Here is a 23107-nt window from a genome sequence, read left to right on the forward strand (position 1 = left end):
CGATAGATCAAAATTGGTTAGTTTTCGATGCATGAAACATCTACTAAGGAATCACTATACACATCGAACTTGTCCCGGACCAGTATGCGGAAATATTGTGGCCCAATGTTTCAAGATTGTCTAAAAATATTTGCATATATCGTGATAAAGCAAATATTTCGATTGTTTTTATACTTTATAAATATACAATTACGTGTGTGTGAGAAAGTTACGTTAAGTAATTTCAATAGTTACCGCAGAAAGTGCCGAAAATGCCATTTCCACCAAATTTTCCGTGAGATAAGCAGCGCGTAAGTACAAAAATACGCTATAATAAATTAAACCTTTCTTAAACTTGCACAAACCTTGAAACGAATTTTGGATCGTTGCCAAATCTTGTTCACATAAAGTCTGAGACTTGTCTTTAGTGGCCTCCGTGGCCGAGTGGTTAAGGTCACTGACTTCAAATCACTTGCCCTCATCGATGTGGGTTCGACCCTCACTCGGGGCGTTGAATTCTTCATGTGAGGAAGCCATCCTGTTTGCTTACGGAAGGTCGGTAGTTCTACCGAGGTGCCCGCTCGTGATGAAATAATGCACGGAGGGGCACCTGGGGTCTTCCTCCACCATCAAAGCTGGAAAGTCGCCATATGACCTATAATTGTGTCGGTGCGACGTTAAACCCAACCAAAAAAGAAAAAGAGTCTTGTCTTACAATTTTAGTTTGGTACACCATACATAGAAAAATCATTGTCCGCACATTGCACTACTTTTATGTATGCTGAAAATAGCAATATGTACAAATGTATTTTCGTTGTAATACATGAAGTGGTCAGATTTGAAAACTGCTTTGTTTATTTCCAAATTTTAGTGTTACTTTTTATACAGCTACTTTTACTTCAGGTCTTACAAACTGAGCTGTTTTGTGCTATGGAACAGCTGCATTTAAAAGCTTTTGTTCCCTATATGTTCACACCTCAAATGAAGGTCACTCTAAATTCAAGATGGCGGAAGTATCTTAACGGTAAGTTCATCAGGATGTTTAATCATTCAAACGATTTACTGGTATACAAGTGCACGAATAAACATGCAATGATGTCAGTTGACATTTCTATCTAAGTAGACGTGGATCCTTTGGAAGCAAACTCGGTTTGAATGGCAGACTCGGTTTGAATGGCAGACTCGGTTTGAGTAGCAGACTCGTTTTGAATGGCAGAATCGGTTTTAATGAGTATGTGAATGCATGGACATGTTACACAAAAACACTTTGTAAGATGGTGAGAAAAATTCTTGCAGAACCTAGATACTGATAAGGGTAAGTATTTAACCCATATCATGCTTGACAGGACTGATCTTGCCTTTCTGACCAGTGCAGTCTGATCAAGATCTGCACTGCTCGCCATTCAGTCAGTATCTTTTTGGCAAGCACCCATTTTAGCAGTTGATAGTACTGTCCGAATTGAAAGATCATTATAGAACTTTAGCAGGGCAAGGGTTAATACATGTATAGTAACGTTAAACTGAATCCGCATTTTACAAGCTGACGAGATGTGGTGCGTATGCAATATTTTCACAGATCAAGCTACCGCAATATATAAAACAAGATCACTAAAAATGTATTGGGGGCCTCCATGGCCGAGTGGTTAAGGTCGCTGACTTGCAAGCACTTGCCCCTCATCGATGTGGGTTCAGGCCTCATCGATTTGGGTTCGAGGCTCACTATGGGCGGTTCTTCATGTGAGGAAGCCATCTAGCTGGCTTACGGAAGGTCAATGGTTCTACCCAGGTGCCCGTTCGTGATGAAGTATTGCGCCTGGGGTCTTCCTCTACCATGTAAGCTGGAAAGTTGCCATATGACTTATAATTGTGTCAATGCGACGTTAAAACCCAACAAAATAAATAAATAAATAAAAAATATATACATTTTTCAATATTTTATTTCAAGCAAAAGCCGATGATGACGATTTTATTGATGCAGTATCTTATCAGTACAGAAAATCACTTGGATAACCTTTAATTTTGCACACATGCTAAAAACATGAAATTTCAACATGATAATAGTTAACATAAAACATGTAAAATACAACTACAAATGCCGACAGACGTACATAATAATTTTTCTCCAATAAGGAATGCTGAAATAAACGACTGTAGTGGTACATGTAATGTGTCTACTTATCACCATTTTATATGACTGAAAATTATAATTTCTTACTTTCCATGTTTTGGATTTGTTTCTGAATTTTGAACGACCTTTTCTTAAACACTTTCCATGTTTTGATTTTCTTTCAAATTTGAAAGACATATTCTTACACACTCATGAAACAGCGTAAGTATATTCAATGAATACATAGTTAATGGGGAAGGCTTATCTATCTTGCCGATTTTTATTACAGGTGAAGCTTGGTATCTCAAATTCCAAGGGATCGAACGCTTTACTTGGGGACTTAAAATAATATATAATATCAGCCGCGCCATGAGAAAACCAACATAATGGCTTTGCGACCAGCCTGGATCCAGACCAGCCTGCGCATCCGCGCATTGTGGTGAGGATCCATGCTGTTCGCTTAAGTTTTCTCTAATTGCAATAGGCTTTGAAAGCGAACAGCATGGATCCTGACCACACTGCACGGATGCGCAGGCTGGTCTGGATCTATGCTGGTCGCAAAGCCACTATGTTGGTTTTCTCATGGCGCGGCTCATTTAATATGTAAGTGTTTTAGGGATGGGATTTTAAAAATGTATTCGAGATAGCCTTAATTTTGAGATAAGCGAGTTGGAAATATTGAGTTTCAACCGTTATCTTCGTATGAAAGCTATTGTCCAGTCGATCATAGCACTGAAAATTGGATCACTACTTTTTTTAGAAAAGATATGACGGTTGGAAATCTTTTCATTAGTTTAAGCAATAAAAAGTAAGAGTTTCCTTGGTTCCTGGTAAAATAAAGACCAACTAGTAAATTCGCGTCTTTGTTTTAAGTTGTCATGTACATAAATAAGTTCCGGTTATATCAAATATTTGTGTATACATGCATTTTTCTAATTTATGCGGATTTTGAACACTCCTTTACTGCCTTAAGGTTCCATAAAAAGGTATTATGAGCTTTTAAGTGATTTAAGAAGGTCTAGCCGACAGCATAAACATTAGAATAACGCTGCCTTCCCCTTAAACTAACGAAAGCTACTGCACTAAAACACGATTATGGCCTCTGCATAGTAGTAAAGCATTATGTAAATATTTACAGAGCAAATTCAAATTCAGACGTAAACACACATTCAGATATAATCAATACATAGATATGTACGTTTTTCTTTAAGCAAAAATAATATGTACAGCGAGATCTGGAATTTTATAGATCACACACGGCGCTTGCCCGTCTCGCGCCAAATGCAGTATCCCAGATCAAACCCCTTTTATGATATACTTCCACCTTTTTGTTTGTCGGTTTTGTTACATCAAATATTGATGCCTGGTAAGCTCATATGATTTTGGTATCATTTGAAAGTGTATTTTCTACTAAAAAAGAAAATATAAATTAGGTGACAAAATATGTTACAGAATTTGTATCTTTTTACTTTATAGTTTTGAATGCTACTTTAACAGAAATTAACTTATTACAGTGTAAGATTTATCATTTCGAAGTCAAAACATGACTGTAGTGATCCGTACATATTGTTTCATCTTGTTTACTATTTCTTGTTCAGTTAGACACAACTATTTCATATGATACCAAAAAACATGGGGTCACCAGGCATCGAAATTTTACCTATTTGTGGATCGGATACTTTAATTGCACTGGGACCTGTTAGCATCCAGATCTAGCGAACGAGAGGGAGGGGAGGGGGTGGAATTATCTTAACCAGCGCTTGAAACATATTGCAAGACTGATGCTCCAAAGCTATTGTTAAGAATTGTCTAATGTCGGCAAAGACTTTGAACAATATATTCAATTTGTTTAATTTGTTTTAGTATTTTACACCATTTGTGATAGAATAGCGTTAACGCATGTCATTTCATGTCATGTTACAACATCTGTAGAATACCTCGGGATACACTGGTAACATCACCTTACCGTGCTCTGGCACCAACCATTCTCTCGGGATTCTGCAGATGTATAACACGAAAAAGCATGCGTTATCCCTACATTTACATCACAGTTTTACACACAAAACTATGTTCAGCAACACAAACAATATTATTAAACCTTGTTAAAACCCTTTTCACTCACTTTCTGTTAAATGCATTCTCGCATACCATATGTCTACCGTGGTTCAGGGATTCGTCTCGGTATTTTGACGAACCTATGATGCATGAGAATGGCTATATGTACATTTCATGATTTGTTAGAAAACTATATTTGAATATAAACTGTAAGAATGATACGTAATTTCAGTTAAGATACATGACGATTTTAATAAGGAAATGTACGAGTATTGCTGTTGCGGACATTGCATTTGCTTAGTAATATGTAGAGTCGTACTTTATCTTCCGAAATACCAACAAAATCATATGGCACATGCCTTTTAAGATTTATGGTCGAAGGTATGAAGATATTAAACAAATTAACAGTCGAATCGTTCGTTTGAACTCATGGTACAAGCAAAATGGGTTGGAGATATCGGTAGTTCGCGCCATCGAAAATATGCATTTTATAGGAATGTTGCTAGGACAGCCGATGAGTTCGAGCTATATATGAAATTGCATATAATGTAATAAGCAAATGAATACAGTAAAGTATGTGGATTAGTATAATATTATTATGCATGTGTTATCAGCGATTTATACGGATTCCGATCATATAGACCCGCGATAACTTGAATTTAAGCATGAAATTTCAACTTGTCGTGCCGTAAATTTTATCGCAAAAAAGTCGAAAACTTGAAGTTTTAAGCGAAACTTGTCGCGCAAATTTCGACTTCTCGAACTAAAACTTAGCATGAAACGTAGAAATTATCACAGCTTATTTCAACCTCAAGCGCTAAGATATTTTCTCAAACAGTTGCAAAGTTGAAGTTTATGATGCGACAAAAATCAAGAAAACGTCGACATGTCGACTAAACTTTTATGGCGAAAAGTAGAAATATCTTAATCTTAATTTTTCTGTTTGTGTCAGATCTTGTTCGCGTAACAAAGCTAAATTGGAATCACGGTAGGATAAAAGTACCACCCGAAAAAAATGGGCCAGCCGAAGTTTGTATATAATCTGGTTCCCTGCTCTATAGCGGTGTTCCCTTCAAAGTTTTCAAAGTTCGCAAGGGACCAGTCTATGTATTTGTCCTACCGCAAATAGACTAAGGGCGCTTTTGTTTGTAACAAACTCAGTTCGGTTTCAAACCGGTTTGCCAAACTTTCTATTTGTTTTGTAAAACTGGTTTTGATCTGGAAAAGGTTTGTGTCATTTGTTTTAATAAAACGCTAACCGGTTTGTCAAACCGACCAAACTGCCTCCGGAGGCGGTTTGTTCGGTTTGTTGTATCCGAAATTTATTGCAGTTCGAGAAAAAATGGCGGACCGTGTGGACCAAAATGGAAACGAGTAAGGAAAAAAAATAAGAATTTGTTCATTTCTGGAGAAAACCCGTGGTAATCTTTATGCTCAGCCGAATTCATTTGTCAATAATTACTTCTGAAAACATTCTCTTTGATTGGCATGTATACATCGTTATAATCAGTTTCTCTTACCATGGTCGAAATATTCCATTCATTTCGTTCCAAGATTATTCGACCTCCAACAGTCCAAAATCCAATTACTGTTATAGTATAAAGTTTTAATTTATAGTAAATGTGTCTGTTTCTGAAGGATAACATACAAATGCAATATTTTGTATTTAAATAAATGTCTCTGTTGCTAAGCAAGGGATCACTTCTTGTAGTGTAAAGAAACACACTTACTTTTGTAAGAATTCTAGGTTCAAGTCCTAGCAAGAAGCCCTATGCACATTGACATAACTTTATATGCACATAAACATCATTAGTATATAAATACATAATTATGCAAAGCAGTTCCCTAGTCTGACTAAATTTTAAGAGCAAAATGAGTATTTTTTTATTTTCATGCATACAACTATTCATATCAATAAAATTTTAATTTCCAATTAAATTTTCATTTTTAGCTCACCTGACTGAAAGTAAGGTGAAACTTTTAGTATGGTCTTTTGTCCGTCGTCCGTCCGTCCACAATTGAGCTTGTGTTCACGATAGCGCGTTCATTTCTTATTTGATTTGAACCAAATAGGGTAGTTGCAAATAACTTGTATCTCTATTAGATCTCGGTTACTTTCGAAAACCAGCCATATTGCAAGATAGGTCTAGGAGTTATGCCCCCTGAAATGGCTAAACTCTGCACAATTGAGCTTGTGTTCATGATAGCGCTTTCATTTCTCATTTGATTTGAACCAAACTTGCACATAACTTGTATCTCTATTAGATCTCGGTTACTTTCGAAAATCAGCCATATTGCACGATGGGTCTTGGAGTTATGCCCCCCTGAAATGACTAAACTTGCAGATTTTAGCCTTGTGTTCACGATAGCGCTTTTATTTATTTTTGCATGTTCACCAAACTTGTTTAACTCACCTCACCGAATTTCTAGAGAATTTGTTCAAATTATGGCCCCAGGGTCAAAATTGGCCCCGCCCCAGGGACTACTTGTTTTTTACATAGACTTGTATAGGAAAATCTTTAAAAAAAATTGTCTGAAACTACAATGGCTAGAGTTAAGATATTTGGTGTGTAGTATTGTCTAGTGGACCTCTACTCATTAGTGATGGTGACTTTCCCCTTGTGACTCACATGTTCTGTTGGTTGTTCTGACTGAGCTCCTAACTTAGCCAGTTTGTCTGCCTCTTCATTGCCTGCAAGTCCACAATGGGATGGAATCCACTGAAGTGCTACTTTGCAGGTTATACTCAGGTGCTGCATTCTCCTGGCTAGCTGCGGAGCTTTATTGTTGATAAGAGCTTCCATGACAGACAGTGCATCTGTAAGAAAGACGACTGAGGAACTTTCTTCTGCCGAGTTTTCAATCATTGAGACGGCCTTCATGAGTGCGTCAGTCTCTGCCTTGAAATTGCTGTAGTGTTTTCCTGTGGCTGCGTTTAGTGTAGAGAAATTTCAATTCACCGAAATACATATAGCTATATACATAAGTATCAATTATGTTTAATAATGTATATCCATGGTTTCTCCCCCCACCTAATACAGTGACATAAAAGTTCAAAGTATTAAGTATTATCTGATCAAGTCAGGGGTGTCATTGGATGCCATCCGGATTTTGAATATACAATGCGTCATCAGAAAAAAATGTCAGAGGTTAAATATGTCAACCATTTTTGAAGAATCTTAATTAATATTTATTTAAACATGTTTTTGTGAGGTAAGATACACTCACTGACCTAAAACACAACTGCTTACTTAAATCAGTCCAGCACCAGAGTCAGAGTATATGTGCTTTGCTTGAACCTTGAGTAGTATAACGTCATCTATTTTTGCACATTAACTACATCACAACTGTCAAACTTTGCTGAGTGTGTCTAAAACAAGGAAACAGCAATGATTTCAATTTAGGAGTTATCCCTGTTACAAAACACTTAATCTCTAATTTTCATCAAATTGAAATAAAAAAGTCTGCTGGATAGTGGATACAGTTATATGATTACATCTCAGTCTTAGTCTTTGTGGCCGGATGGTTAGGGTAGTTGATATTAAATTATTTGTCCTTCACTGCAGTGTGCTCGGAACCTTGCTCAGGGTGTAGAATTCTTTCATGTGTGGATTTTTAAGTAATCCAGCTGACTTAACGGACAGTGGCTTTACCTAGCTGCCCGCCCATGCCTTAAATAATGCATTGAAAGTTGATATATGACCTATAATTCCGTCAGTCTGACATTAAACTTAACAAAAACTATCATTTGTATTCACTCAATTGGTCTAATGTTCTCGAGTGCAAAAGGAAGTGACTCAACTGTCTATGCCATAATTAGCCTTGCTATGTTAAATTGTGGCGGCACGTGAGGAGTAGTAATAGTAGTACATGTTATTTAAAATGTTTGGCTCTTAGATACAAAATCTGTCATTTATCTCCATTTAGAATAAATTTGTATCTGTATGTTTTACAGTGTAGGGCCTGTTACAGCTTTGCACTCTGGAGGGAGGCGCTTAATCGTGAAGAACGGCAGACTTGAAGCCCTCTGTTGTCTCTGCGCGGACCACCCTATCGTCCAGGTGGTTCCATTCAATTATAGTTTTCACAAAAAATGAGTTTTTCAATTGCTCAGATTTACAATGCTTACACTAAAACCTCTGGTATTGTTTATTACTTGGTTTTCAACAATGTTTGACACTTGGAAATCACTATATAATTTTGCTCTGATTTGTCTTTTACAAGTTACAGTTTGTAGGTAATCCGAAGGGTGTATAGCTGGCACCAGACCCCCGGCCACTTTGTAGAGAAATACAAGTCGACTGGTTCTTCTACGATCCTGAAGTGGAGTTAGTTTGAGAGATTCCAACATGTTTGTGACCGATCCTTTTTCTCTAGACCTGTAGTCGCCGGTAATAAATCTCGCTGCCTGACGCTGGATACGTTCTAACTTATTAATATCGACTTCTAAGTAAGGGTCCCAAACGATAGCACTATATTCGAGAGTTGATCGTATTAAAGCTAAGTAGGCACTTTTTCTGCATTCTGATGGACAGTGGCGAATATTTCTACGGAGTAGAGCCAAGGTCGAATTTGCCTTTTTTGTAATTTTATTAATGTGCTTAGTCCATAAAATAAATTTAATCACTATTTTTCTAGATTCGTCATTTTGTTCATACAAACCGCCTGTTTGTTCAAGAACTCATTTTAACCGAAACCAGTTTAAGTTTATCATTATTTTTTATCCAAACCAAAACCTAAAACCCAAACCGGATTTTTGCAAACAAAAGCGCCCTAAAACTTTATAGTATCACAACGCTCATCACGTGGTTTGCAATACATGTATAATAACTTTGTTCTTCGAAAAACACGGTTATGAAGACCTTAACTTGTTCTCGGCGAGCAAAACTAAAATTCTTAACAAATCCTAAACTTATCATGTGACTATTCCACCGGATATAGTCTTCGTTTTAAATCTGTAAATCTGAATACTTTTATAAAAATGTCATTAAGTCATGAAATTGATATTATTTACTCATTCAGTATCTTTGGCGTTTAGTTTGGACAAAAATTGCCATGAAGTCGGCCCTACCAAACAGCCTACGGTTCCAAACAGTCACGGAGTTTATCTTAGAATACAAGAATTGTGGGTAAACCGGATGAATATCCCATGCACATACTGTCTTAGTATTCGTATCCGTTACGGCAAAATGTCCTGCATCGTTGTCACATCCACCGTAATTACGGTTTATGTAAAAACGTCTGTCAACACTTACTTCTCCAGCTATTGAGAAAACATTATATGTGCCTTGTCAGGTCGGAGTAGCTGGAAGACAGGACCTGTTCAGGTTCAAACCAGTTGATCGCATCAGTTCCTTTTCCACCGAAGATCACGTGAGCCAGTTCGCAGTATTGGTCATAAAAGGCAAATTTGACGGACACAATATTTGTTTTTGTCCAGGCCGAAAGAAATGTGTCGTCACGGTAGTGCGGACCATGAGTGCGCTCTAGGGATGCAGGTTTGACACTGGTTGTACCAGTACCTGTTTTGATAAAACAGAATTTAATGAGATGATCTGGCAAAGAACACTCATCAACATCTATCTACAATGGTACCATTATTGAATCGCCTTATCGTACGTGCAAAACTCAAAATACGTACTTAGTCAAGTATGTGTTGCTTATTCAAGTGGCTACATCGAACACAGTTGCTTGAATGCTTTAAACGTAAGCTAATGTAGGTAAGGTAAGGGGAGGGGGCGGGGGTAAAGCAGGTGGGGATTATGGGATTCTAAGAGACAATATTAAGAAACTAAAGTAATAAAATGGAAGTGGGAGGGATGATGTGGGAACTGAGTGGGGCAGTAATGTAGGCAAGGGTGTGAGGGGGAGGGGGAGCAGATGGATACTAAGGGCTAAGATAAAAACAAAGTGGAAAAAAACTTCTTTTTGAAGGTAGTGGTTGAGGTAATGTGGCGGTTTGTTGATGTGATTGGTTGGGTCGGGCGGTGAGTGTGAGTAACGTACGCGATGGGATAAGGGATACTGAGAGACCATATGAGGAAACACAAGAAATTAAAAGAAAAAATATTTATTTTCCTTTGGGCTAGGGTGTGATTGGGCTGGGGCATAAAATCCTCATTCGTCTGCGGGGATAAAAAGTATATTATGCAAACTGATTTATATTAAAACATGTCTAAGTATAAGAAAGTGCGATGATTTTATCAAAATAACGTCAAAAGTTGTTAGATCACACACACTATTGGAATTAAGATAGCAAAGACAAATGTAAAGTATCTTTGACTTATGATGTGAAGGTACTGACAAACAAACTTGCTGACATTTGCTAACAGACTTTTGTTGAAAAAAATGTCTTGGTACAAAATGGAACATAGTTTTATCAAAATGGGAGCAAGGCTTGTTGAACGTATTTGATTCATTTGGTCTTATTATGGCGAAGGGAGGTGTGCAGTCACATTCATTTCTGATTTCCCGTTGACAGTAGCGGAAAATAGCAAAGTAAAAAAGGGCCTCAAAAGGACAGCAAACGTTATGGAACGAATGATATTACCACGGCAAAGCAGTGCGTGAAGATACGTTCAGTTGTGACATGTAGTTACTGAGACATCATGTACATAATTTTGTTGGGAAAAAATGGCTATGCCGCATGTGACGGAAATGGGGTAAATTTTATCAAAAGGAATACCAGAGTTATGGAACTAAAGTCATTTAGATGATATCGTCTGTTGACCGTCAGATGGTGCTATCAACCTTCTTTTATAATAATTATGCTGACGTACGATGTTGTCATAGGATGGCATGTGCGAAGTTTCATTTACTTGTGATGAATAAGTAAGCTCTGGGCTTGCTGAGAATCGTTAAAAATGTGTGTACACACGACGCCGACGACGGGGATGTACTATCTGTAAGCATTTTATCCATTTTTAATATGTACTTTATTATCTTTTTGTGTGAATGTGATTGTCAGTAGGTATAAATAAAACAAAATCAATCGCTCAGATACTGCATGTTTGTATTAAAGTCGGAATCAAAATGTTCGAAAAATAAGGGAAAGTTTTAAGAGCAATATAAATTTTAATGGAAACAGTATTTCATATATATGCATAATATAAATAATATATTTAATGTATAACGCATGTATAATAGAATAACAACTCTGAGTTTGGTAGTGGACTGCAATTAACTTAGGTCAGAAAGGTCGGTTATTGTATTCAGAATAGATAACCGTCTTTATCAATTCAAACTTGCATGCATTTTTAAAGTTAAACTGTGATGTTAATAAAAGAGAACAGATATTTTTACAGAAATGTATCGCCAAGGAATTAGTATGTTGAAATACCGGTAGATAAAAGATAAGTAGCAAATAAAGTAATAGAGGATATTACATGAGTGTCTTTTCATATTGAATTTATTAAACGAGTTGAATCAAATAAGAAAATGCGAGGCTCTGCCAACCATTTTATCAATTGTTTTCACCGAGCTTAATAAATTCAATGTGGAAAGTCACAACTGTAATATTCTTTTTATCACATGCTAGCCTTTCCTGACGAAACATCAAAAATTCTACTTTCTTTTACTATATAAACAAGTCAATTTCACCAACGTCTCATGTATTATAAATATCGTCGACGTCAAAGCTTTATTACACTAGTGTATTATCATTTTTATTTAATGGCTTTATTACACTCCCGCGACGTCAAACATGTGATGAAGTAAATCATTACATGACTGTATTCTATTGTTTCTCTGATTGGGTGAAAACTGTTCGAAAAGTAATGAGTACATATCATATCAACTTATCTTGGGTTATAAACAGTACGAAAATAAAAATAGATCGAAGTAGGTGCTTGGAAAACCAATATCAACCTGATTTGGTCTAAATTTATTCCTTATTTCTTTATTAAAGTTACAATTGTAATAACAAGACTGACTATACATTTATTCATGTAATAAAACAATTATTGACTTTTTCATAGGTTGATATCAAGATTTATCAACCTATGAAAAAGTCGATAATTGTATAATAACAATTTTCACGGTTTCCAGAAAAGCAGAAACTATATTTCACAACAAAATATACTGTAACCAAATATAATTGTAAATATACATGTATGTAAATACCTTTAACCCAAGCGTCATACACATTTTGATTGTTGCCAGAATTAGCTAGGAAAACCATACGCCATCTTTTCTCTTCTAGATCCTTTGTTCTTAGGACACTTTGAGCGCTAAAAGCACAAAAGAAAGTTCACACTAAAGGTATATTAAATCCAAATTTCATATTTAAAAAACATGAACATTGCTTCATATAGTTTATGTAAATATAAAATCATCACATTGCATTAGGTTCTGTATACCTTTGTGCTTGTTATTAGAAAAAAGGGAGGTATTTACAAAATGCGATAGAATTACCAATACAAGCTATTTTAAAATGAACATATGAACCGCACCACGAGAAAGCCAACATAGTGCATTGGCGACCAGCATGGATCCAAACTGTTCGCTTAGGCTTTCTCTTATTGCAACAGGATTTGAAAGCGAACATTATGGATCCTGACCAGACTGTGGTGTTTTACTTATATTCAAGGGCAGTAATCTAAGAGAAATGCATGGTTATGTGGGTAAAGAAAATTGAAATTTGAATCACTATTCCATCGCCTCTATGTGGTTGAAACCGTTCAGTGACGCATAATTCTTTATTTTGAGGTAGCAACCCAGCTGGCTCACCAAAGATAACCAAGCCTGTAGTAATGCCTACAGGGACACCTGAGGCCTTTTCTACAATTCAAAGCTATAAAATAGCCGTATTACAAAATTGAACCTGTGTGTCATAAATCCAAACAAAACAGAACATGGCCCAGTTTTTAAAGATAAACCTATATTTTACATGTATGTTTAAAGTTTTACGTCAAACTAACATATTTGTCACAAACTGACATACGGGCCTTATTTTATCTGTAGTGTAAATGCAGGTATTGCATCATCTTTTTGTAAATTTTTGAGTTATTGAGGTAAATGTCAGATATCATGCATAAAATACCTCTAATGTTTTTCTGTATTTCATAATTTCCATGTAAATTTCATTAAATTCGGTTCAGTAACAAGAAAGTTGATATTTTATAAACTTCAGTAATTCGTGTTTTTATCCCCAAAACCACTATATTGGGCCTCAAATTGTCAATTTAAATTCGCGCCAAAGTTTTTTAAGATTCTTTAAAAAGCGAATTTTCGACATACCATCAGTGCAACCAAGTGCCTGTGCTTGCGCACACCACCTTCCGACATTATAGACGAATCTATGTCTGAATTATTTTCTTGCTAGAAATTTTTGCTCGATCGAGGTAAGAAATTTATTTGTTAGATTTTTGTATGATATTTGCATTACGATTTTTATTTGGTAAATTTTTGTTCATTCTACAGAATTCTGTAACATTTACTTTTCGGCATATGATTTTTGCTAGTTTCGGTATGTCAGGATAATTTATTAAATTTTTCAGACTTTTGTAAATTATTTGGAAAGAGGAATCTAAAATGTTTCATTTATATAAGATGTAAAATTTGTACTGAAATTTGTAACATGGTATTTATAAAGTACTTTGTTTCAAAAACTTATGTCAAACATTTCGTTGTTATGGAACGCCATCACTGCACTGTATTCTTATGTATAACTCTACATGGCAAGTCTAGTACCATGTATGTAATATATTATTGTAATATGAAATTGTGTGACAGTCTATTGCATACACATACAATGTCCGTTTTGTTGTATGGCATTAGATATTATATGGATGCCAACTATCATATAACGTTTGATTTACATTGAATTTTGTTAATTTGTAGTTGTAAATAATGGCTGCAGTTTATCATTTCCATTATTATAATGTTTCATCATATACTTTCATAACATTTCATACTTTAACTTTAGTCTTTTAAGTAAGTAATTTTTGTAATAATGGAAGTAATTAGTGACGTATTTTAATCACGTGACGTATGAACTTAGTAGCACATATATTTTGTATAAGTAGCACGTATTATTTATGGGAGCCTACGGAGGTATGGTGTACCCAAAGGAGCAGTTTTATGCCCTGACTTATTTGTTTGCTATGGTGCTTACCATATGTTATATATTTTAGCCTCTTCCGCCAGACGATTTTACCTGGTGATGTCATAACCCGGAAGTACAATGCCCGAGGTTCACTTGTCTTCACTCGCCTGGATGTGATTTTCCCAGCGCAGAGCTTTCGTCCCCTGGTTGTGCCGTAAACCGCAAAGACGCTGATTTTTGTTATCCTCTGAAGTCAGCTCAGGGATTCAATCACCTACCACCATAGGGAGCCAATACGGAATCAACGTATTCACGGTTTAAAGGGACTGGATTTAGAGATAGGTTTCGTTTGTGCTACTTAAAGTTCGCAATTAAATTAAAGAACTGTACCACGTCACATTAGAATGGAACTATACGAACTTTGTATCTGGTGATACTGAACTTTTATTTTTTTTTCTTATCAGTTTTTTTTTTATATCATCTATTCATTGTAAATAATCATCTTATGTAAATAAATTTGTAAATATTGTAAAGGGTGTTGATTTGTTCTGATGGTTACTGTCGCCGGTACGGCCATTCCTGTCACAATAGTTTGGGACATATGACAACTTAAAAGCTTTAATTGTGGAAGAGAAAGACCCCAGGTGCCTTTTCTTGGCATAATTTAATGATTTGGCGACTATCTGATAGAACCATTGACCTTCTGCAAGCCAGCCGGACAGCTCGCATGATGACCTTTGCAGAGCTCGAAACTACACGGTCAAGTGCTTTGATGCCAAGAACTATAACCAGTTGTCCGCGGGGGTACCTTATTAAGTGTTCTAGATGACCAGTTATGTTGTCAAAAATATTTTTATTTTTTTAAAAACTGAATTGAACTTTTACGATTCTGATCTATGTAATGTAATATTCAATAGGTTTATTATTAGAAACTTACTTGTAAAATGTGTTATATCAGTGTAAAAATGTCAAGATAATTGCTGAAAGTATTGAGATAGCTATCTTGCTAATAAATGGCAGCTGTGGGCACTTATGCAAAACAATATCAAGATACTAATGTAAATTATCGCAATAAATTTCCAGGAAACTTCGACTATTGAGAAAGTATTTTCAGAAAACTTTACTTATCAAGAATCGCGATTGCTACCCAGCTATCACGAGGCAGAAATATGCCTCCATGGAGAACAAAAATGCTAGTCATTTAACGTCTCGAGCAAGAAAAGGGATGCGCTAAACACAGCAATCTTAACAAGATTATGGAGCTGCAATTTAATCTATCAATCTTTATCCGGGTCTGAATGCCGTAATGCAAAACGAATTTACGCAGTTTGAATTAATGTTTAGTTTCGTGTTCGCAAGGTCATGCATTAAACATTAAATATTACGATGGTTTCAAAAACGATAACAACTAAAGCTATTATACTGGTTGGGAACCATTTTCCGGACACATTTTCATATTTCGGCTTCATTATTCCCTAAATAAATATTTGACATAAATGAAGCACACACTGTACAAACTTCAGCTCCTTCCACATCCGATGTTGTAATCAGCATCGCGTTGTGACGTAAAATATGGGTTCCAAGGGGCCTCAAATGGGGTCACTAAAATAAGTTATTTTTCCCGTCAGGTAAACCAGTATCCGGACAAATATTTTGACGGTGTTTTGTTGTTAATTTGATATCAAAATAAGTAATCAAACTATTTCTACACATTCTTTATCATTCATCTCTTCAAAATTGCACATGAAACATAACCCGACGTTCAATAACAGCTACGAAAGCAAACCGAGGTTGAGTATAAAAGACTCGAATTTCGTCTTATACGAATTCTTGATAATTCCAATAGATATCCTAAGAACGGCCAGCACATATTTATGCAATCTCGCCTGGCATATGTATGTTTTTGACAACACAGAAAATGACGTCACTCGACCTTCAGCTATTTCCGGAAGTAAATAAAATGAAAGTAGAAATGCCGAACTTGAAAACGAAAGCCGCATTTTGATTCGTAGATAGTCAGGGGTCACGCGCAGGGGTCACCCCGTCTAAATGTATGCGCGTGGACTTTTTTTGCTATTGAGGAGCCAATTGGCAGCACTTTATTACGAATTGAAATTACCTGGGCTTTAGTACAGCATGTCAGCTTTTAATCTATGAAAACATATTTGAGCTCTGGAAAAACAGAAATCCCACAGGGGTCCGTAACGGACCAAGGGTACATTGATAATTTTTGAGCGTCATCAAATCGCTCAAAATGTCATTTTTGATGTTGTCTGAGTGTCAGTATATGCCTCAGATGTAAGATATAACCGTATTTGAGAGCTGCAGACCTAGACATTTCAGAAATATTTTCAAAATAAGTTTCGTGTAATAAATGTTGTTTCTACGGAAGCGTGAAAGGGCCATCAGACGCTAATACGTTTTAGTACGTTTAGGCTGCGGAAAGGATATAAAATAAAATGAGTGCAAAAATCGACAGCCCTGCATCTTACGTAACTTTTAGCGTGAAATTAAAAGTAGAACATGTTATCAGCAGACAATTATTATGTAGTTTGATTATTTCTTCCCTACTTGATACCTCGGCATGTGTGAACTACTGCGCATGCGCAATGCTATCTTCATGCCCCGTTAAGACAGAAAGTTGTTTTGTAAACGCAGGTGAGTTATCATCAAAAACCCAAACATTATACAGCCTTATAAAAAAGTGGTTTGTTGTAGACATGAAGAACAAACATCTAATTCTTCTAGATGAAACAATTACATGAATAACAACGAAATAAAGCGGATATTACATGTGTCCGGAAACTGGTCCTGTCCGGAAAATAATTCCCAACCTTTACCCTTATTGTGCGGATATGCGCTCCATTCATTGCCTACGTACGTAGTAGCTTTGCACACGGCTCGAATACGCGAAATGTTCACACCTGTAGCAGTTGGATTTAGGTTGATAGGTTAATTTGTCGATACACAATATTCATGCGCGGATGTTGCCCAATAAAATACATCTTTGTTCTCGGTGTTTATTGTGACTCAGTGTTTCAATGGGGCAAATATATTAAAACATAATTATGTGTCTTCTGTTACTGTTGATTTAAACTTGTGTCTAATGCACGGACAGCTGGAATGTGTTCTTGAATTAAGATTGAGTATCTCTAGCAGTTCCTTCAACGTTCTAAGTATCCAAAAATTCAAGCTGCATAATTCATTTTGTTATAAATTATGTACTGAAATAATTTGATGAAAAAAATACTGCGAACTGAAAATTAAGCTCTTTTAGATCTTATTTAAAATCATTAATGAATACCGGAATTGTATCGTGTCAGAGCGATCGAGCTATTATTTAAATTCGCAAATTCTTTTGAAAATTATTATGTTCATTTCGTATGAAAATGTGTGCAATTTATGATATAATCTTGTTTACAAATGGAAAGGAAATATAATGTAAATATAAGAAATGAAACTTTTTTTCGGTGTTTATGCGAAATGAACGACAGAATAGGATCGACAAATTGAACATGAATCGTGCTAGGATTTGCCTATCCTATTATGTCGTTCATTTCGCATGAACACCAAAAAAAAATTTCTTAATTTAAACACACACTTTGAAAAGTTTCCATAATAAAATTACATAGGAATCTATACGAAAAATGGTCGGGGCCATTAATATCCGAGGTTCTCAAGTTATTGATACTCGAGTTATCGGTGCTTGACTGTATCTTTTGCGTTTAGACAATGTCACGATTCCTTTCTGTAAACATGAGCGGTGTGATGAACTATAATTGTTAAATTATTATATTCATAAAATGTAGTATAAATGTGAAAAAAAATATATTAACGCTGGAATATACCAGGAGAACGCATTCCTTGCCGACTAATTTTAAACATTTTCAAGGGAAGGCCCCACCATCCCAACCCGCCGGGATATGGAGACCCTCTACCTCACATACCACACACTTGCAGCATCGCTGCTTGGTTCATAGCTATGCTGCTCATATCTTGCGCACAGTTCAAAATTATCACGGTACACCCCTGGACACTGTCATATTTTATTATTATCAGAATTTCTGCAATAGTTTTTCGACAAGCTGTTCTTTTACTTGTAAAGAGTTTTCTGCTTTTAAAGTGCTGATGTTTAAATGAAAAGGAAATCTAAGAAAATATCTTGATTTTCATATAGGTATCTTATTGCAGCAGGGACTTTTGCAACCATCGTCACTCATAATTTTTAATGCACCATTTTTGGTTGCGGGTGTATTTCTGACAATCATGTAGCATCTTTATTTGATTCCAAATCACAACTAAAGGAATTTGTTCATGTGCTACACAAAGTAGTCCCATTCATGAACAATGCGGATGAATTATCAATGATCAAGCATTTCTTAATTCATCCTCTATCCATTCACACTGGCCATTTAGATTATATAAGATTTGTCATTGATTAGGTATTCCAGCCCATGGTTACATCACTGACTTCCAGCTGTTCATGTAAGGTCAGGCAGAGTTTATCTTAGATCAAGGCATATTAGTATTTGTTTCTTATACATTTATAGATTGGCATTTAAAATGAAAATAAACCTAGCAAAACCCGCAACCACCAGACATCTCAAGGCTTTGATTTAATAATTGATACTATGTTTAAGTTGAATGTCTTAAGCATGTATTTGAATGAATATACTACTTCTAAAAAAATGACCGTGATTTTCCATTAGAAAATTGGATGTATTAGGAAAGAAGATTTTCTACCTTAAGTTGCGTTTGAAAACCAAGTTTTTTGTGTTAGATAAACAGTATACCTAACTTAAACTTCATATAAACATTATAAATACAAGCTTGTACCATTTAGAGATTTCAATTTGTGCATATTTGTAAGAAAAACTTGGTTATATGAAATCTTGATTGACTATACAATAGTATACTTATTCAAATATGGGAGCCTTTATGAAATACGAGGTGACCACCACATTGATAGCCGAAAAAAAACTGTTACAAGTGGAATTCGTAATATGTGGAACACATAAGCTATCATAAAAACATAACTTTTTAAAATAAAGGAAATATATCCACAGGATTACAATTCGCCATAGACTAAATTGGATCATTAGGTCTTTAACAGTGAGTTTCGCTTCGCTTCACTCGTGTATAAGCACTATAATTATCAGAGTGGGAAGTGGGATGATGGAGCCGTCAGTGTAATGTTGCTGTAATTGAGAAAATTAGGGGGTAAACTGGTGCATTTTTTTACAACTTTCCGGCAAAAACATCCGTACCTGTCTACCGCGCTTGTGTCAGGGGTTAGGGTGGGTGGCGGAGTGCAGTTTCGTATTTTGGCCATAGGTCGATTTTCTGAATAAAATGTGTAGATTGATTTTATTGAATTTATAGACATTTATATTCAACTGGTTATTTATGCTAATTATATTCATAAAATTCCCGCGAATGAGAAATAATTTTGTGTAAAATAGATGAATGCATAATTCAAGTTTTACGGTCTCCATCGGCCGGGGCTGAAATATTTGCCTAAGGCCCAAAAAGCGGTCTAAACTGGAACGGTCATCAATTCAGGTAGATTCAGTTCAAAGCTGCGAGAAAAGTAAACGGTTATAAGACACTTTTCCAACTAACATTTACTTGTAATTCTTACGTTTTGTCTCTTACTACAAGAAAAAAAATAGTTCGCTATAGGCCAGTTATTTGCAAGTGAACTGGGACAGAATTTAGCAGCTCGGTAATTTGAACCATTTTAGTATCCTAATTTAATGTCCTTAAACCAACATGAACGACGTAATGAGCAGATTGAAAACGACATGAGATAAAGTGCTAGATATATGAAAGAAATTATCTCTGCTTTTGCCCCAATAAATATCAAATTATTTTTATGATTTTTTTCGCACTGATATCAATAAGTTTTCTTTTATAGCACATTTTCAGATTACAGGTATCACTACGTCACACTCAATGCGGTCATCCCTATTATTAGAAACAAACACTCGTGGCAGAGAGATTTTCGGACAGTAGAATTCTATAGCACAGAGTTAAACATAGTGTAAGGATTGCATTTGCACATTCTTATCTCACAGTAAATGATGTACCTGGCCAGTATTGCAAAATTTGTTTATATTTAAGGCATTAAAATGCATATTAACTGAGATGGTTGAATATTTGGTGCATTTTATTCATATCTTTTAATATAATCATGAATGGAATATACATGTAATAATTGATCATGTATACATATTTATGAGACTTATTCTTAGTAAAAAAAAATGCTTAAAAAATGTCTTAACAATTGGCGAAATAAGAACATCTGCATGATTTATATATATACGATAGTTTAAATTAAAAAATTAATGGGTTGTAATTTTATAGCCCATTTTAAGCTACTTAATTAATGTACCTAGTAAAGGTGCTGGACAAACTTTTAAACTATTATTTTCCACGACGTTATTAGATGATATTTGTTAATTGTATTTTGTAACAATCTCTGCTTTTGTTTAAGACGGAAAATTAAATTTGAATTTAGTAACTTTAACACATAATAATTATTTATATAATCTTGAATGATACTAAAAAAATGCAGAAAAATATATTGTTTTTAATTTTTGTTGCATAATAAATTTGTAACATTTGTTCTGACATTTTCTACTTGTTTTTTTTTTCTTTATTGTTTGTTGCAGCATTATTATCGTTTTAGTCCTATTTAGGCTATGTATTATGCGTCTCTGAAGTAATGTAAACTGTCATACAACTTCCCCACAAAATTTGGATCCAGAACAAATTATTTCTGATTTACTCTCTCTAGTCAAAGTGTCCCCGAGATCAGACTCGCAACATCTGGATTGGTCACACTGAGTTGGCTAAAATACTGAATATGTTTTAGTTTAAACACACAAAAAATTCTTACAAAGTTAAGACAGTTGTTCATGATCTCCCCACTCTGATTCTCAAAAAAAGGGAAAATTGTTTTATACCGACAGATCACATTATGTAACTTTCATATTAATATGTATTTTGTTATTGGTATAGATTTCAATCTAAGGCTTTCAATAACAGATGGTTTATTTTCCTATCGGTGTCATCTGTTGTTTACATTCACCAATGATAATACAGAACAATATTTCATTTGATTTTATGATAATCTTAGTTAAAACCAATTTTTAATGTTATTTTTTATCTATCTATCTATCTATTCATCAAGTTTTCCTGAATTATTATTTGTTATAACTAATGTCATAGCTCTCGGTATAGTCAATCTAATTAAATTTCAACACGAATAAGATATACTAGTAATCTAATTTGGTGTGAAAACAGTGTACTGCATGTTATAATATCATCAGGTAAAGTAGATGTTTCTGTAGTGGAATTCAGTCAACAGAGTTCTAGGACATGTCTGAATCCATTTAAGTTCTTAAACAGAAAAAATAATGTGTAAAACAATATTCAACAATCACATAACATTCATTGAGTCTATATAAATAACACACATCTCTCTGAATGTTTGTCCGAATTCTAAAACCATAAACCTGGGTTTTATCAGGTCATTCTAAAAATAGACACAGGGGCTGATTAGAGAATGTGCTATTAATTTTTCTGTTCCTTGCATTCATGATCTCTGGATATACCCATCTGTACCTAATGGACGGACCCAAACACGTTCAGCAACATCACCTCTCGTGGCACTCAAATAAACAATATAAAGATAAATGTTTATATTCACAATGTATTTTGTATGCCGACCTTTCAAATTCCTTAGCATTCGAATATGGTTTAGTAATATAAGAAGTATTTTCCAACAAGTATACTCATGGATTGAATATTATTTCTCGTGCGTTTATTCAGGTACCAATGTTGCATCAATGTTGCTTATATAACATTCTAAAACGACCCGATTTGTATTTCTATCAAACAAAGAAGACTGAAAGTCGGTGTTATTATGCAGCACATTCGGTGTTTGTACGCCACTGTTATTACGCGTTATATTCTTTTTCTTAAATGGAATATAATTTTTTATTACATGAGTATTTTTTCATATTGAATTTATTGAACGAGTTGAATGAAATAATAAAATGTGAGGCTCTGCTAACGCAAATGTAATACTCTTTTTATCAAAGTAAATGTTTTGACAGAAAATGTATGAGTGTTTTGAATAAAATGGTTAGAATTTTGAAAGAATTAAAGCTCCTTTATGTTTATATTCGTTGTACAATTCGATTTGTTGAATAAACCTCCGACAGAACGTATGGACGCTACAATTGTGAAAATACTGAAATGCCATTAACTAACTTTAACGACTTGCAATTATAATGAGAAAATAGTGCTTACCCGTTCGAATACTGAACAATCGCACAAAACAAAATGAAACAAAAAAGGTTTGCGAATTTCCGTGCCATCCTTACAATGAAGTATGCAATGCACATTGATCAACGGCAATGAAGAGTTTCCTTTTATACATCATAGGCTGTTCCCACGCATTCATGTAACAAGAAACCTATGCTAAAATTAGATAAATTTTCAAAACGCATTCATTAAATCAGCTAGAATTCAGTAAATTAAAAAAATGAATAGTTGAGTGTTAATTTTGTTACAGTAAAACCTCAATGATACACGGTATGATAAGGATAACTTATATGGCCGACTTTCTTAAAGTTTCATTGAATTTGGTTAATGAAGACAAGATTTATGGCCCTTTGCAATTATACATATAGTACACATCGAGGGCTCAACGCGAAACTAGTCTACGTGTATATAGAAATAGAAGCAGAAAGACTAGTTTCCCGTTGAGCCCTCGACATATAGCGCTTTTATTCGATTATTGTCCGTCCGGAATCGTTTGTAGAATTTCAATAAAGCATGATAGTAATGTTAAATTATATACAGAAATTCGGCCCTGCAAATTTTAGTTGCTTTAGGAAGACAAGATTTAT

General features: G+C 35.0%; 1 protein-coding gene and 1 long non-coding RNA gene across 2 annotated transcripts; both read right to left on the minus strand.

Annotated features, from left to right (window-relative positions):
- Window positions 1-1898: 1898 nt before the first annotated feature.
- LOC128547981 (uncharacterized) lies at window positions 1899-9163 on the minus strand. The gene is made up of 2 exons (XR_008366839.1): window positions 7393-9163; window positions 1899-7070 (listed from the first exon to the last, which is right to left on the minus strand). It is a non-coding gene; the product is annotated as an uncharacterized LOC128547981 (long non-coding RNA).
- Window positions 9164-9268: 105 nt separating this feature from the next.
- Window positions 9269-22641, minus strand: LOC128547980 (uncharacterized). Its single transcript, XM_053522103.1, has 3 exons — window positions 22506-22641; window positions 12263-12369; window positions 9269-9663 (listed from the first exon to the last, which is right to left on the minus strand). The coding sequence occupies exons 1-3, from the start codon at window positions 22598-22600 to the stop codon at window positions 9419-9421; spliced, it is 447 nt and encodes a 148-aa protein (XP_053378078.1). The 5' UTR covers window positions 22601-22641; the 3' UTR covers window positions 9269-9418.
- Window positions 22642-23107: the final 466 nt, after the last annotated feature.

The sequence above is a fragment of the Mercenaria mercenaria genome, chromosome 13, assembly GCF_021730395.1.
Source record: "Mercenaria mercenaria strain notata chromosome 13, MADL_Memer_1, whole genome shotgun sequence".
In the NCBI taxonomy this organism is placed as follows: Eukaryota; Metazoa; Mollusca; class Bivalvia; order Venerida; family Veneridae; genus Mercenaria; species Mercenaria mercenaria.